The sequence below is a fragment of the Eretmochelys imbricata genome, chromosome 9 (assembly GCF_965152235.1).
Source record: "Eretmochelys imbricata isolate rEreImb1 chromosome 9, rEreImb1.hap1, whole genome shotgun sequence".
NCBI classification, from domain to species: domain Eukaryota; kingdom Metazoa; phylum Chordata; order Testudines; family Cheloniidae; genus Eretmochelys; species Eretmochelys imbricata.
Window position 1 is genome coordinate 48,334,105 of NC_135580.1, and position 14,032 is coordinate 48,348,136.

The window sequence follows — 14,032 nt, forward strand, 5'->3', positions numbered from 1 at the left end:
AAAAAGGACAATTGGGATGACCCAGCTAACTATAGGCCAGTGAACATGACATGAGTCCTAGACAAAATTATGGAAAAATTGATACAGGATTCAAGTGATGATAAAATTAAAGGCCAGGCATATAATTAATGCCAGTCAAGATGGTTTTATGAAAAATAGGGCTTGTCAGACAAACCTGATTTCATTCTTTGATGAGACTGCAAGTTTGGTTGATGAAGTTAATTGTGTAGATGTATTTGACTTACTACCACATGACATTCTAATTAAAAATTAGTACTATGCAGTATCAGTAAAGCACACGTTAGGAACTAGATAACCGATAGATATCAAAAAGTAATTAATGCAGAATCTTCATTTAATGAGGGTGTTTATAGTGGGGTTCCACAGAGATCAGTAGCCTATTCCATGTTTCTTCAGTGATCTGGAAGTAAGCATAGTATTACTGCTGATAAAATATGTAACTGGCACAAAGATTGGTTGATTGGTAAACAATTATGAGGACAGGACAGACATACTGAGGGTACATCTATGCAGCAAAGGAAAACGCACGGCTGCCCCATGCCAGCTGCCTCATGCTTGTGGGGCTTGGGCTGCAGGGCTCTTTCATTGTTTTGTAGACTTCCGAGCTTGGGATGGAGTCCAGGCTCTGGGACTTTCCCACCCTGCAGGGTCGTAGAGCCTGGGCTCCCACCCAAGCCCAGAAGTCTATACAGCAATGAAACAGTCCCACAAGCCCGAGTCAGTTAGCATGGACCAACTGCAGGTTTTTCTTTGCTGTGTAGACATATCCATAGTGATTTGGGTCACTTGGTAAACTGGGCCCACGCAAACAAAGTTTGGTTTAATACAGCCAAATGCAACGTCATACAGCTTGTAGCAAGGAATGCAGGTAATACCTACAGAATGGGGGATTATATGCTCCGAAGCAGTGGCTCTGAAATGTGTTTAGAGGTCATAGTGGACAAGCAACTAAACATGAGCTCCCAGTGTAATGCTGTGGCAAATAGGGCTAATACAATCATGCGATATATAAATAGGGGAGTAATGAGTAGAAGTAGGGAAGTAATTTTACCTCTGTATACAGCATTGGTGAGACAGATATTGGAATAATGCATACAGTTCTGGTGTCCACATTTTAAAATGATGTTGAAAAACTGGAGAGTGTAGAAAAGAGCCACCCCCACCCCCTCCCAAAATCCTCACAATGAGGGACTTAAAGAAGTTCAATCAGTTCAGCTTATCAAAAAGATTGATAAATGGCTTGATTACAGTGTACAGCTACCTTTACAGAGTGAAAATACTGTGTACTTACAGGCTTTTTATCAGAGAAAGGCATAACAAGACCCAGTGGCTGGAAGGTGAACACAGACAAATTCAAATTAAAAATTAGGCACACCTTTTGAACAATGAAGGTGATTAACCACTGGAATCAAATATCACGGAAGTGATGGATTCTCCATCTCTTGATGCCTACAAATCAGAACTGGTTATCTGTCTGGAAGATACAGGTTAATCAAACACAAGTTATTGGATTCAGTACAGATTTGTAGATTCTAAGGCCAGAAAGGACCGTTGTGATCACCTAGTATGATCTCCTACGTAACACAGGCCGTAGGACTTCCCAGAATAATTCCTACAGCATATCTCTTAGAAAAACATCCAATCTTGATTTAAAAATGGTCAGTGATGGAGAATCCACCGTGACCTTGTCTGTGATGGAGAATCTCCCATGACCCTTGGTAAGTTGTTCCAATAGTTAATTACTCTCACTTTTAAACATTTATACCTTATTTCTGGTCTGAATTTGTCTAGCTTCAACTTCCAGATGTATCACGTTCTACCTTTCTGTGCTAGAATGAAGAGCTCGTTATTAAATATTTGTTCCCCATGTAGAGACTTAGAGACTGTAAACAAGTCACCCGTATTCTTCTCTTTGTGAAACTAAATAGCTTCAGCTCTTTGAGTCTATCACTATAAGGCTGTTTTCCTAATCCTTTCATCATTCTTGTGGTTCTTCTCTGAACACTCTTCAGTTTATCAGCGTACTTCTTGAATTGTTGACACCAGAACAGGACACAGTATTCCAGCAGTGGTCACACCAATGCCAAATACAATTATAACTTCTCTACTCCTCTCCAGATTCCCCTGTTTATGCATTGCCAGAAGCTGGGAATGAACAACAGGGAATGGATTATTTGATGATTAGCTGTTCATTTCCTCTGGGCCACCTGACATTGGCCACTGTCGGAAGACAGGATACTGGGCTAGATGGACCTTTGGTCTGACCCGGTATGGCCATTCTTAGTTCTTATGATCCCATTAGCCCTTTTGCCACAGTGTCACACTGGGAGCTCATGTTCAGCTGATTATCCATCAGAAGCCCCAAATCTTTTTTATAGTCACTGCTTCCCATGATAGAGTGCCCCAGGGGTAGTCTGTGTGGAATGCTTTGTCCTGTGATATACAGATCAGATGACCTAGTGGTCCCTTCTAGCCTTACACTCTATGGATCATCAACAATGTTGCCAATCTCAAGAGAGGAAAAATCATGATTTAGACCCCAAATAATAGTTGAGGATTGACAAAGCAAGAGCTCCGCCCCATCCCTATATGAGAGTGTTGGGGGGAGGTGCGCATTGCCTTCCCCTCTTCCCACTACCAAGGAGTTCTGAGCTGAACGTTTACAGCAATCCAGAGCAGTGCAAAGGGCATAGCTGAAAATGGAGATTCTGGCCCCACGAGTTTTATCTTCGTGCAAAAGGTATTGTGATTAGATCACTCTTTTGGTTTTGATTTTAAGTTCAGGGTTTTTTAATGGTTATCTCAGAAAGGTTAAATGGATTTTGAGCCCACTTTCCAAAAATAGTTTATCTTTGGCTGAATCTATGTGTGTGGCATCTCAGCCCAAAATAAATTTTCTGGGAGAAATTAATGTTCAAGTCTAAATGAACATTTACAATGCCTTCTCAGTCTGAACTACTGCATTAGTTGTAACTATTTTGGTAAATTCTGAAATGTGTACACTTCAATAGAAGCAAAATTTTAGATTTTTTTCCCCAAAAGAAGCCTCTTAAAATATTGGCAAATTATTAAATTTGAATGGCAACATTTTTAGTTCTAAGAAAATGTTTAACCATTTCCTAGTGTAGTACATTCATAAGAAGCAGCCACTTTAACTCAAAGGTGGGGTTTTTTTGGTGGTGAAGTGTTTAAAAATTTTTGGGGCCTAATCCAAAGCCCACTGAAGTTAATGTCCCATTAATTTCTGTGGGGTTTAGATGAGGCCCAGGTAACCCTGTATTTATATAAACTGTCTATCATAAAAGTTACTTATGGGAGGTGGTGGAACTGAAATTAAACATTTGTTTTGGTTCAGGTGTTACTTTCTGACTTTTTCAGTGGAAGTGAAGAAGCTCTGTCCAATGAAGACTGTGAGAATGTTTATCACTTGGTGTATTCAGCACACCGGCCGGTTGCAGTAGCAGCTGGAGAGTTCCTTCACAAAAAGTAAGCTACCTCTCATCCTGGAATGAGAAACAGATTCATGATAGCTTCCTGAGACCAGAAATGCCTAGTGAGATCTAGAAGTGACAGGTTGATGTATAGTAAGTATGGCCTGATTCAGCAAAGCACTTAATCACAAGCTTAACTTTTTAAGCACTGACTTTCAATAGGAGTACTTGCATGCTGTGACAGGGTCGGGCCAGATGGTTGCAGGAGAGTGATAGAAGGCAGATATATTAGCCCCAGGTTAAGTAGGTCCCTTTTCCCTGGGTAAGGTAACAGGGAAGGTTCCAGAACAATCAGGAACCTTCTAGAAACAAGACAGGTTGATTAGAACACCTGCAGCCAATCAAGAAGCTGCTAGAATCAATTAAGGCAGGCTAATCAGGGCACCTGGGTTTAAAAAGGAGCTCACTTCAGTTTGTGGTGCACGTGCGAGGAGGTGGGAGCAAGAGGCGCTAGGAGCTGAGAGTGAGAACGTGTACTGATGGAGGACTGAGGAGTACAAGCATTATCAGACACCAGGAGGAAGGTCCTATGGTGAGGATAAAGAAGGTGTTGGGAGGAGGACATGGGGAAGTAGCCCAGGGAGTTGTAGCTGTCGCACAGCTGTTCCAGGAGGCACTCTAGACAGCTGCATTCCACAGGGCCCTGGGCTGGAACCCAGAGTAGAGGGCGGGCCCGGGTTCCCCCCAAATCCTCCCAACTCCTGGTCAGACATAGGAGAAGTTGATCTGGACTGGGTTCACGAAAACGGCGAAACTGAGGGCTGCCGTGAATCTCCGAGGCGAGCAAATCCGCCAATAAGCACAATTCCCACCAAGGTAGAGGAGGAACTTTGTCACAATGCTTAAAGTTAAGCATCTACTTAAGTGCTTCGATAAATCAGGATTTATATCGTGCTTTTCTTGCTGTACAGTTTAGACAGTAATTTCTATTAATTTAGGACATTAAAGTACAAACAAATATGATTGTATGTACTTGTTTGTAAAGATTTGTTAATTTATGTGCAAATCTCTTGAGTTTGTGTTGGGTTTTTATTGTAGCTTCTGGTACTACAAATTGTGGACATGCCTACATGATTGTATAATATACAGTTATTATTTTAAAGGCATTTATTTTACTCAACTTTGAAATAATAGGATACCAATTTACTTCCAAATTTAGCAATTTTAACAGGATTTTCTTATTTTAAAAACTACCTCTCTGGTCATTTTCTTGCATGTCAAAAAATTGAGTGAATTATTAGTGGTAGCTAGATACCTTTGATGCCAGGTGATCAGAGGTGTTGAAGATTTTTCCTTCACTCTGCTGTATAGCATGGGAGAGCAGCTAACTCAAATACAAAGGGCCAGATCTCAACTGGTTGTTCCTTTGCAGTCTAGACCAGAACAATATTTTTAACACTCTGAAGTCTTTAATATTAATTTTCCCATCCCCATTTTTAGAATTGTTAAATTAAAGATTGTTAAAGATTGTTAAAGATTTTTGCAACTTTTTACAGAATTTTTTTTGTATAAGAATTCATTTTAATGGAATTTTTCAAACCAGAAGACACTTGAAAGAAAAGGCCTTATATACAACCAGCTGTTTATTTCACCAGCGATATTTTGTGTTCCCTTTGTTTGCATTTTGAAAATGAGGGTGTTTTTTCCCCCAATAATACCCTAGATTTCCTCCTTGATCAGGCACAAAAAACATGATTCTGTGCTTGTGGTATCAGTCTTTTACTATGAAAGTGGATGTGATGCAAATTCAGTAATATGACCTTATTGCATGATAGATAATGGAAAAGAGTTTTTATACATTGTAGTAAAATATCTTCAGTAATTAACAAATGTGGCAAAACAACTATGAAAAAATCTGAAAGATAAATTTGTTTGTGTAACATGACAATTTCTCCCAGTGTGGAAAGTCTCTTCTGAAAGTCTCTTTTGAAAGTAATGTTATCCTATTTCCTATAAACAGGCCCACCAAAGTGTGGGGGGGGGCGGGCAAAGGGAGCAATTGCCCAGGGGCCCAGGTGATTTAAAAGGGCCTGGGGGCCTGCGGTGGCAGCCAGGAGCCCTGGGCCCTTTTAAATTGCCCGGTCAAGCTGCAGGGCTCCTAGACGCGCGAGACCACACTGGCCAATCGCACTGGTCCGCGGGGCCCAGAGCGGTCGTGCACGCCTAGGAGTGACGAGCAGTCCCAGAAGTGACAGATTTGTCACTTCCGCCATAGGCCCTGTCCCCCTTAGGGATAGCCCTGGTGCCCAGAATTTCTGTTGATGGGCCTGCCTATAAATGTGTCCTTGAAGGACAAAAGTATTGAAGGAAAAACCATAACTGTGTTGCTCAGTTCTGCAGTTTACAATGTTTGCAAAGTAGAAGAAAATTGGTACCATAAATAAAATGTGAAATGTATCTTTCATCACCACCATGCCCCTTTTGAAATGCATCCCCAGACAAGACTCTTCTCCACCACTGCTTGTTCTCCAGTGTGCCCTCCACTCTTGGTTTCACATCCCCATCCCCATCCACCTGTTTTTCCTCCAGACTTCACATGCAAATGGGGCTTCCGTTATGTTGGCTTAATTTACATGTGACATCTTATCTCCTGTCTGGAAAAAAACCTGTTGCAACTTGTCCTGGTTATACAGATTACAACATATTTTTAGTATGTACACATCACTCTCTACATATCAACTGTAGATACGTCTCTCAATGTTTATGATGACCAGTATTATATAAGCTTTCATTTGATACTTCACACAACATTCTAGATAGATAAATTCTATGACAGCAATGTTTTTATTGTAATGAATGGGGTTGCTGACACAGAATAGTGAACCCTTTGTTAGCTGCTTCTGTGTCATAGCAACACCTAAAATCTGCAGGAAAAATTTGTGGTGATGTGATGAGGAGAGTACCTGAAATCCCTATCAAGCCAGGTAGGGTCAGTAAAGTTCCTACAGCCAATCCTCACTCCTTAGGCATCTGCCAACACAGAAGAACACAGAAACTGGTATACCAGATAAGGCCAGAGGGTCCATCTAATCCAGTATCTTGTTTCTAATAGTGGTCAGTACCAGGTTTTTTAGAGGAAGTGTAAGAAATCACATAATGTATAATTATAGATTAGTTTCTTCCTAACCCCAAGCTATTAGTGATTAGCTTGTGCCCTGAAGCTTTAGGTTCTTGTTCGAGTGATTGCTCATGTTCACTCCATATTAGGTGTGTGTGCTCGCTACATGCACCGGTTCCAGAAGTTTTTCCCTCGGCAGTATCCGTAGGGGACTGGCTCTGGCATCCCCGGAGCGGTGCGTACATGCTGCAGTATAAGGGGTGCTGCCGGCTCCCTCCACCCTCAGTTCCTTCTTGCCACCAGTGACGGTACTGGAACATCCGCTGCTTCAGCTAGCATTGTCTCGTTCTCTGTTCATACAAACTCTGTAGAACTTGTAGTGTAGTTGTAGATCGTTGTTGTTACAGTTAGTTACCCTGAGATGTAGTTCTTGAAGTTCTCATAGTCCCGAACGGGACTCAGCCGGGGGATGGAGCATGCCCCAATCCCTCAGGCTTTAAGCCTGCAATCGCTGCAAATAGCCTATGCCCCTCAGTGCTCCATATACCAGCTGCCTAAGGCGCTTAGGCGAGGGGCCATAAGCGATAAGTGTCGTATCTGCAAGTCCTTCAAACCTAGGACAAAGAAGGAGCCCGATATCCATCTAAAAGTGCTCCTAATGGAGTCGACACTCATTCTGGCAACAGAACAGGAGTTCGAGTGTGCACCGAGCACCGTGGCCTCCGTGCACAGTGCTCCACCGGCGCTGTCCACAAGGTGGCACTTGTCTTCCTCCACGGCTCCAGTCAAGAACCCGAAAAAGACTGTGAGGGGAACATCTCCTACCTCCTGCAAGGGAAAGGAGAGGGCTGGGCACGAGCCAAGACCTGTGCCAGGCAGCTCAACGCTCCCTTCCGGAAGTCGGACCCTAGCGCAAGTCGAGTGGTGTAACCCATCCCATACTTTGCCCGCGACTCCAGATAGCATTGCAGGCCCTGGCTAGCTTCAGGTGCCATTGACACCCGAAGTCCTTCAAGCAGCTCAGGAGATCCTGAGGGTCCTTGTGCCACCCACACTGGCTCCAGTGGTACCCCAGTCTTGGGAAAACCCATGTTGGGACCTATGCATGTGTCGCCGCCGAGGGCCTGGTACTGATCATGGGACCGATCAGAGAGAGCTGATTGCTGGGCCATCATCACCTGTCTCCAAGAAGGAGGTCGCCTTACTCAGGAAGATCCTCCCAGCAATTGGCTCATAGTAGCTCCCGGTCCCGTTTGACATCCCTGTACCAGTCGAGTAGCGTGAGGCATGGATCGTCGGGTGTCCAACGCAGATCCACCAAACGTCGTCGGTCCCTGAGACCCTGACCGGCACCGGTCAGACGAGAGCCACCACTCTGCCGAATCCTGGTCACCTGGTACCGACTGCTCTTCTTATAGCTCCAGCATGGAGCAAGGTTCCCTGACTGCAGGACAAGCCCCGATTCCTGTGGTGCCGCCTACATCATCAGCACCAAAACTTGTCCCATGGCCCCAAGTGCAGTGGCCGGCGCCATGGTACTCGTGAAACCCTTGCGGGTTCACCCATCATTCCCAGGCTGCCCGATCGGTGTTTGGAGCTTCGGAGAGGCCAGTGGTCTTGGTATCTCGTTCCCCTCTGCTGCTTGAGGCTTGGGGGGGTCGGGGGTAAGACTCCACAGGTCCAGGAGGATTCAGAGAAGCAAACTGGTGGACTACCAGTGGAAGTGGAGATTCTCACGGCACCGGCATCGTCCTCGTCGTCGCCAGACGAGGCTATCACAGGGCCCCCTCACCCAGTTCCTCAGGATGACACCAAAGCACACCGAGAACTTTTGAAGATGGTCGCTTCCAACCTGGGGCTTCAGGCAGAGGAACTGGAAGAGCCCTCAGACTCTCTGTTTGACGTCTTCGGCTCCTGCCAAAATGGCTCTACCCCTTCATGAAGGGGTTTTTAAAATCACTAATGCCCTGTGGCAGACTCCCTCTTCCCTGGCCCCTATCTCAAAAGGGCTGAACACAAGTACTTTGTGCCTACCAAAGGGCATGAGTTCTTATACTCCCACCCAGCCCCCAATTCCTTTGTGGTCAAGGTAGTTAACCACAAGGAGAGGCAAGGACAATCTGGAGCCACCCCCAAAACTAAAGCCTTGAGGAAGCTGGATCTCTTTGGACGTAAGGTTTATTTGTCTTCCAGCCATCAGCTGAGAGTGGCCAACCACCAAGCCCTCCTTGGCCGATATGACTTCAGATATGGCAAGCCATGGCCAAGTTCGAAGGGTCGCTCCCTGAAGCTTCCAAGAAGGATTTTCAAGTGATCCTTGATGAAGGCATGACTGCAGCCAGGGAGGCCCTCCAGGTGGCGTCAGATGCTGCTACTCTGGCTGCCCACGCCATGGCTTCCGCTTTCTCCATGCGGTGAGCCTCTTGGCTGCTCCTCTCTGGGTTGTCCACCGAGGCCCAGCAGTCAATGCAGGACTTGCCCTTCAATGGCCAAGCCATATTTGCGGAGCAAACAAACAGCAAGTTGCATAGCCTCAAGGACTCCTGCACCAATCTGAAAACCCTGGGTCTCTACATCCAGGGGAGCCAGTCTCGGCAGGACCAGCCCCACAAACGAGCCAAGGACTACAAACACTGCCTGAGCCACCCACATCCACCCTCTGTCCAATCGGGCTTGACCCGTAACAAGCAAGAGGCCAAACGGTCGTTTTGATGGTGCGCCCCAGGGCAACCTACCAGACTATTCCCTGGATCCATTTTTCCCAGTGTTCTCCAACTACCTTTCCTTTTTCCTCCCTGCTTGGACTGCTATAACTTTGGACCGCTGGGTCCTTAGCACAGTGGAGCAGGGTTATACCCTTCAGTTCCTTTCTACCCCCGTTCCCATCCACCTTCCAGGTCCCTCTTCAGGGACCTTTCTCACAAGAGTCTCCTCATGCAGGAGGTAAAGGGGTTACTACAGCTGGGTGCGGTGGAAGAAGTTCCTCTCGAGTACAGGTTCTATTCCTGGTACTTTTCAATCCCAAAGGCCAAGAGCGGTCTACAGCCCATCCTGGACCTGAAAGACCTCAACAGGTATATGAAGAAGCTTACATTCCACATGGTCTCCCTGGCTTCTATCATCCTCTCCCTGGATCCAGGGGACTGGTATGCCGCCCTCGACTTGAGTGACACATACTTCCACATAGCAATCTTTCAAGGATACAGATGCTTCCTCCAGTTTATGGTGGGCCCCCACCACTACTAGTTTGTGGTCCTCCTGTTCGGCCTGGCGACAGCACCGAGAATATTTATCAAGTGCATGTTGGTAGTAGTGCTCACCTCAGGTGCCAGGGTATCCAGATCTACATGTACCTCGGTGGCTGGCTGGTCAAGGGCAGCTCTAGGTCTCAAGTCCAAAGGTATATCGTGGTGCTTCAAGCCATGTGCCGCTCCCTGGGCCTCCTGGTAAATGACAGAAAGTGGATGTTAGTGCCAGTGCAGAGGATACAGTTCATTGGAGTGGTCTTGAACTCAACCCGCGCCAGAGCGTTCCTGCTGCTGGAAAAGATCCAGACATTAACAGACCTCATTGTGGAAGTCTCTGCGTTGCCCCTGACTAAGGCCAGGGTCTGTCTGCATCTGCTGGGTCACATGGCAGTGTACACTTACGTTGTCCGCCATGCCAGACTCCAGATGTGGCCCACGCAGCAATGCCTGGGGACGGTCTATTCCCAGTCCTGGGACACCCTGGAAAAGATTATTATCATTCCCCGGTCAATACTTACCTCGCTGTGATGGTGGACCGACCACAGGACAGTCCTAGAGGGGGTTCCGTTCAACACCCCCCCTCACTCCATCGAGTTGATGCTGGATGCCTTGGACCTCGGCTGGGGGACGCATCTTGGCGACCCCTAGACAGAGGGGATGTGGTCCCCGGAGGAGGCGAAGTTGCACATAAACGTCAAAGAGCTCAGCACAGTTTGGCTGGAATGCGGAGTCTACCTATCCCACCTGTTGGGCAAGGTGGTGCAAGTCCTGACGGACAATACAGCCTTGATGTTCTACATCAACAGGAAAGGGGGAGCGTGCTTGTTGGTTCTCTGTGAGGAGGCACTCCGTCTGTGGGACTTCTGCATAAGCCATGAAATCCACCTGGAAGCTTGTCACCTTCCCGGCGCTGGTGGACCAGCTCAGCAGGGACTTCACCACCACTACGAGTGGTCGCTCCACCTGGAGGTAGCCTACATGATCTTCCAGAGGTGTGGAATTCCCCAAGTGGACCTGTTCACCACCAGACAGAACAGGAAGTGTCCTTGGTTCTGTTCTTGGCAAGGTCTGAGTAGGGGATCCATCTCTGACACCTTCTTTCTGTCATGGTTGGGGGGACTGATGTACACGTTCTTGCTGATTCCACTCATCAGCTAGGCACTGACAATGATCAAGAGAGACAAAGCACAGGTTATCATAACCCTGGCATGGCCTCGCAAACGCTGGTTTGTTAAACTCATGAGCCGGGCACAAGGCCCCTCCCTGGCCCCTGCCCAACCGTCTGGACCTGCTGTCACAGGACCACAGTCGGCTATTGCATCCCAATCTTGCGTCCCTGAACCTCTGAGCCTGGATGCTGCATGACTGAACCCAGAGGAACAGACCTGTTCGGATGCAGTTCAACAGGTCCTCCTAGAGAGTAGGAAGCCCTCAACCAGACTGACTTACCTGGCCAAGTGGACGATGATTTCCCACTGAGCTTCTGAGCGTGGCATCTCTCCCTCACGTTCTTCCGTTCAGTCCATCTTGGACTACCTGCTTCACCTGAGGAGCCAAGGTCTGGCACACTCCTCCATTACAGTGCGCCTCACAGCCATCTCCGCTTTCCATCCTCCGATCCAGGGCCAGATGGTGTTTTCTCATGACATGGCGGTCAGATTCTTGAGAGGCCTCAAGAGACTCTTCCCGCAGGTGTGGACCCCTGTCTCACAGTGGGATCTTAGCTTGGTCCTCTCCAGGCAAATGGGCCCACCCTTTGAACTGCTGGGCTCCTGCTCCCTTTCCCACCTGTCACAGAAAATCTTTTTCCTGCTGGTGGTGACGTCGGCGAGATGAGTTTGAGATTAAAGCCTTGACCTTGACCATCCGTACACCGTCTTTTAGAAGGACAAGGTTCAGTTGCAGCCACACCCAGCCAGTTTGTAGAAAACTAAGTAAAAGTGAAAATTAAAAAACATACAAAGGTTGGACTGTAACTCATTTTTATCCTCAATATTTTTATGAAATAAAGGTCAGTGTTGGGGTGGGGGGAAAGCCTCCTTTCATAGTTAGCATTTTGTTTAAATACTTGAGTTCAGTTTATGATTACTGAGCAATGGTTAAAGCAGGCTGCAATCCAGTTTAGAGCCTCCTACATACAGTTAGTTTTTATATTGGTAGTGTCACAATAACATTGTTTTTCAGCAAGATAGCTATACCAGCCCAAGACTTAAAAACTTTAAAATACCAGCTATAATATAAACATTTTACACTAGTACATTTCATAATTTTTTCATTGTGTGACATGTTTCTGGCCCTGTGATGCTGAACAAATGCAGTTTGTTTGTTTTTTAGGGGAAATGGTTTCTGCTTTTTTTAATTGTATTTTATGAATGAACATGTTAGCCATAATGTTGAGCAAACAAAGCTGTTTAATATAAATATTATAACTCCTGTTACTTATTTCTAGACTGTTTAGCAGGCATGACCCCCAGGCAGAAGAAGCATTAGCAAAGAGGAGAGGACGGAACAGTCCAAATGGAAACCTCATTAGGATGTTGGTTCTTTTCTTTCTTGAAAGTGAGGTAAAAACGTTTCTGATACCAATTTTATATATTTAGCAAAACATGAAACTTATTTAAGGTGATTGATCAACTTTTACAAACAGGTTTTAATGCGAGTGACACCATATGCATTGGATCCCCTTCTCCTTGTCTGTAAAGTAAACTCAAACCAATATCCTCCCTAGGATTTGTTTTACTCTTGCCTGTCTTCAGTGTAATCAACTCTGCTCTCCCCACTCTGGCTACTATCGTTCACCAGAATGTATATTTTGGTGGTGCCTATTGTAGGACAAACTAAAAGAATGAGTCTGTGGAATGTGCTTTAAAAAAAGGAAGCAATCATATTTTCTGGATAACTTTATTTTAACCAATCCCAAAAAGGAACAAAATCTAATTAAAGTCTCACTGCTTGAGTGTCTTCCAGACACCCTTTGGAGGCATTTATTTATTTATTTTATGGTCACACCAAATGTGTGCTAGTCACTTTCCGGACATTAAAAAAAGTCTGGTGCCTATTCCAGGGAGCTCACAATCTAAAAACAGATAGACAGACTCATAGGCAGAAGATACCAACAGGGTAACAAAAACAAGGCAATGTATATACAAGTTAATGCCATTCACTGTAAGCTGCAGAGCAGAAATTGGTCTTAAAGGGGACTTAAATATGAGTAGGGTAGCAGCCTTCTGATGGGTTCAGGAAGGTTGTACAGTGCATAGGAAGTTGCATGATCGAAAGCATGGAGGTGACTGTAAGAAGTTGACAAACAGACGAGCCTGGGAACGTTGGTGGAGTGGAGAGATAGAGGCAGCATAAAATTTGAAAAGGGAGGGACAGAAATGTGGAGAGCTTTGAAGGAAGCTTTATTCAATAGTAAGTAGATAGCAAAGGAAGGATTGGAAGAGGGGAATGACATGATCAAATCTGTGGACAAGGAAGGGCAATGTTTGTGTTTGAGAAGCCAGAAAGGAGGGTGTTTCAGTAGCATAGGCAGGATATAATGAGGGCTTTTACAAGAGGTTTGGTTGTGGGAGTGGAAAGAAACAGATGGATCTTAGCAATATTGAGAAGTAAGAAGGGGAAAGATTTGAATATAGTCCAATGGGTATTAACATCTCCCAGAAACTCACAAGTAGCCAGTGGGGATCAAGGAGCCATGAGTGCAACCTTTAGTGAGATACTTTACTTATAACGTGGGCCACTGCTGTCTACACTGGTTTCTGCCACTGTAAGGTTTTGAAGCATAGCCCTATGTGGAGTAGATTGCCATATCTAATCTAGGTTTGTGATGGAGAGAGGTATGTATGTGTCCTCAGCATAAAATGATCACTGAAGCAAGATGAGATCTCCCAGAGACAGGGTTTACAGTGAAAAGAGAAAGGTCTAAGGGCAGAATCTTGGGTGACCTGCACACAGAGCAGAAGGGAGGAGGAGGCTCTGCCAGAAGGACACTAACACAATGCTCAGAGAAACGTGAATATGTGCCTCAAAGTAATTACAGCAAAAATCATCGCAAAATAAAAACATAAGGAAATGGGTTTATTTGTTTGCTTCTTCCAGGAGAGAGGTCTCTAGAGCCTGATTCTTTCTGTGTCTCTCCCTTGGTCTGTCAAAGGTGCTGTTGTTATACATTCCTCACATTCCATCAGACCTTGCTGGAAGCTAGGTCTACT

At 45.6% G+C, this 14,032-nt stretch overlaps 1 protein-coding gene across 5 annotated transcripts in view; it reads left to right on the plus strand.

Moving 5' to 3' along the window:
* The window catches only part of STAG1 (STAG1 cohesin complex component), a 373,810-nt gene that overhangs the window by 209,890 nt on the left and 149,888 nt on the right, over window positions 1–14,032 (plus strand). For all 5 annotated transcript variants that reach the window (XM_077825490.1, XM_077825488.1, XM_077825489.1 and 2 more), the window contains 2 exons: window positions 3,400–3,507; window positions 12,268–12,382. In XM_077825490.1, coding sequence (XP_077681616.1) covers window positions 3,400–3,507; window positions 12,268–12,382 — 223 coding nt within the window. The remainder of the gene's footprint in view (window positions 1–3,399; window positions 3,508–12,267; window positions 12,383–14,032) is intronic.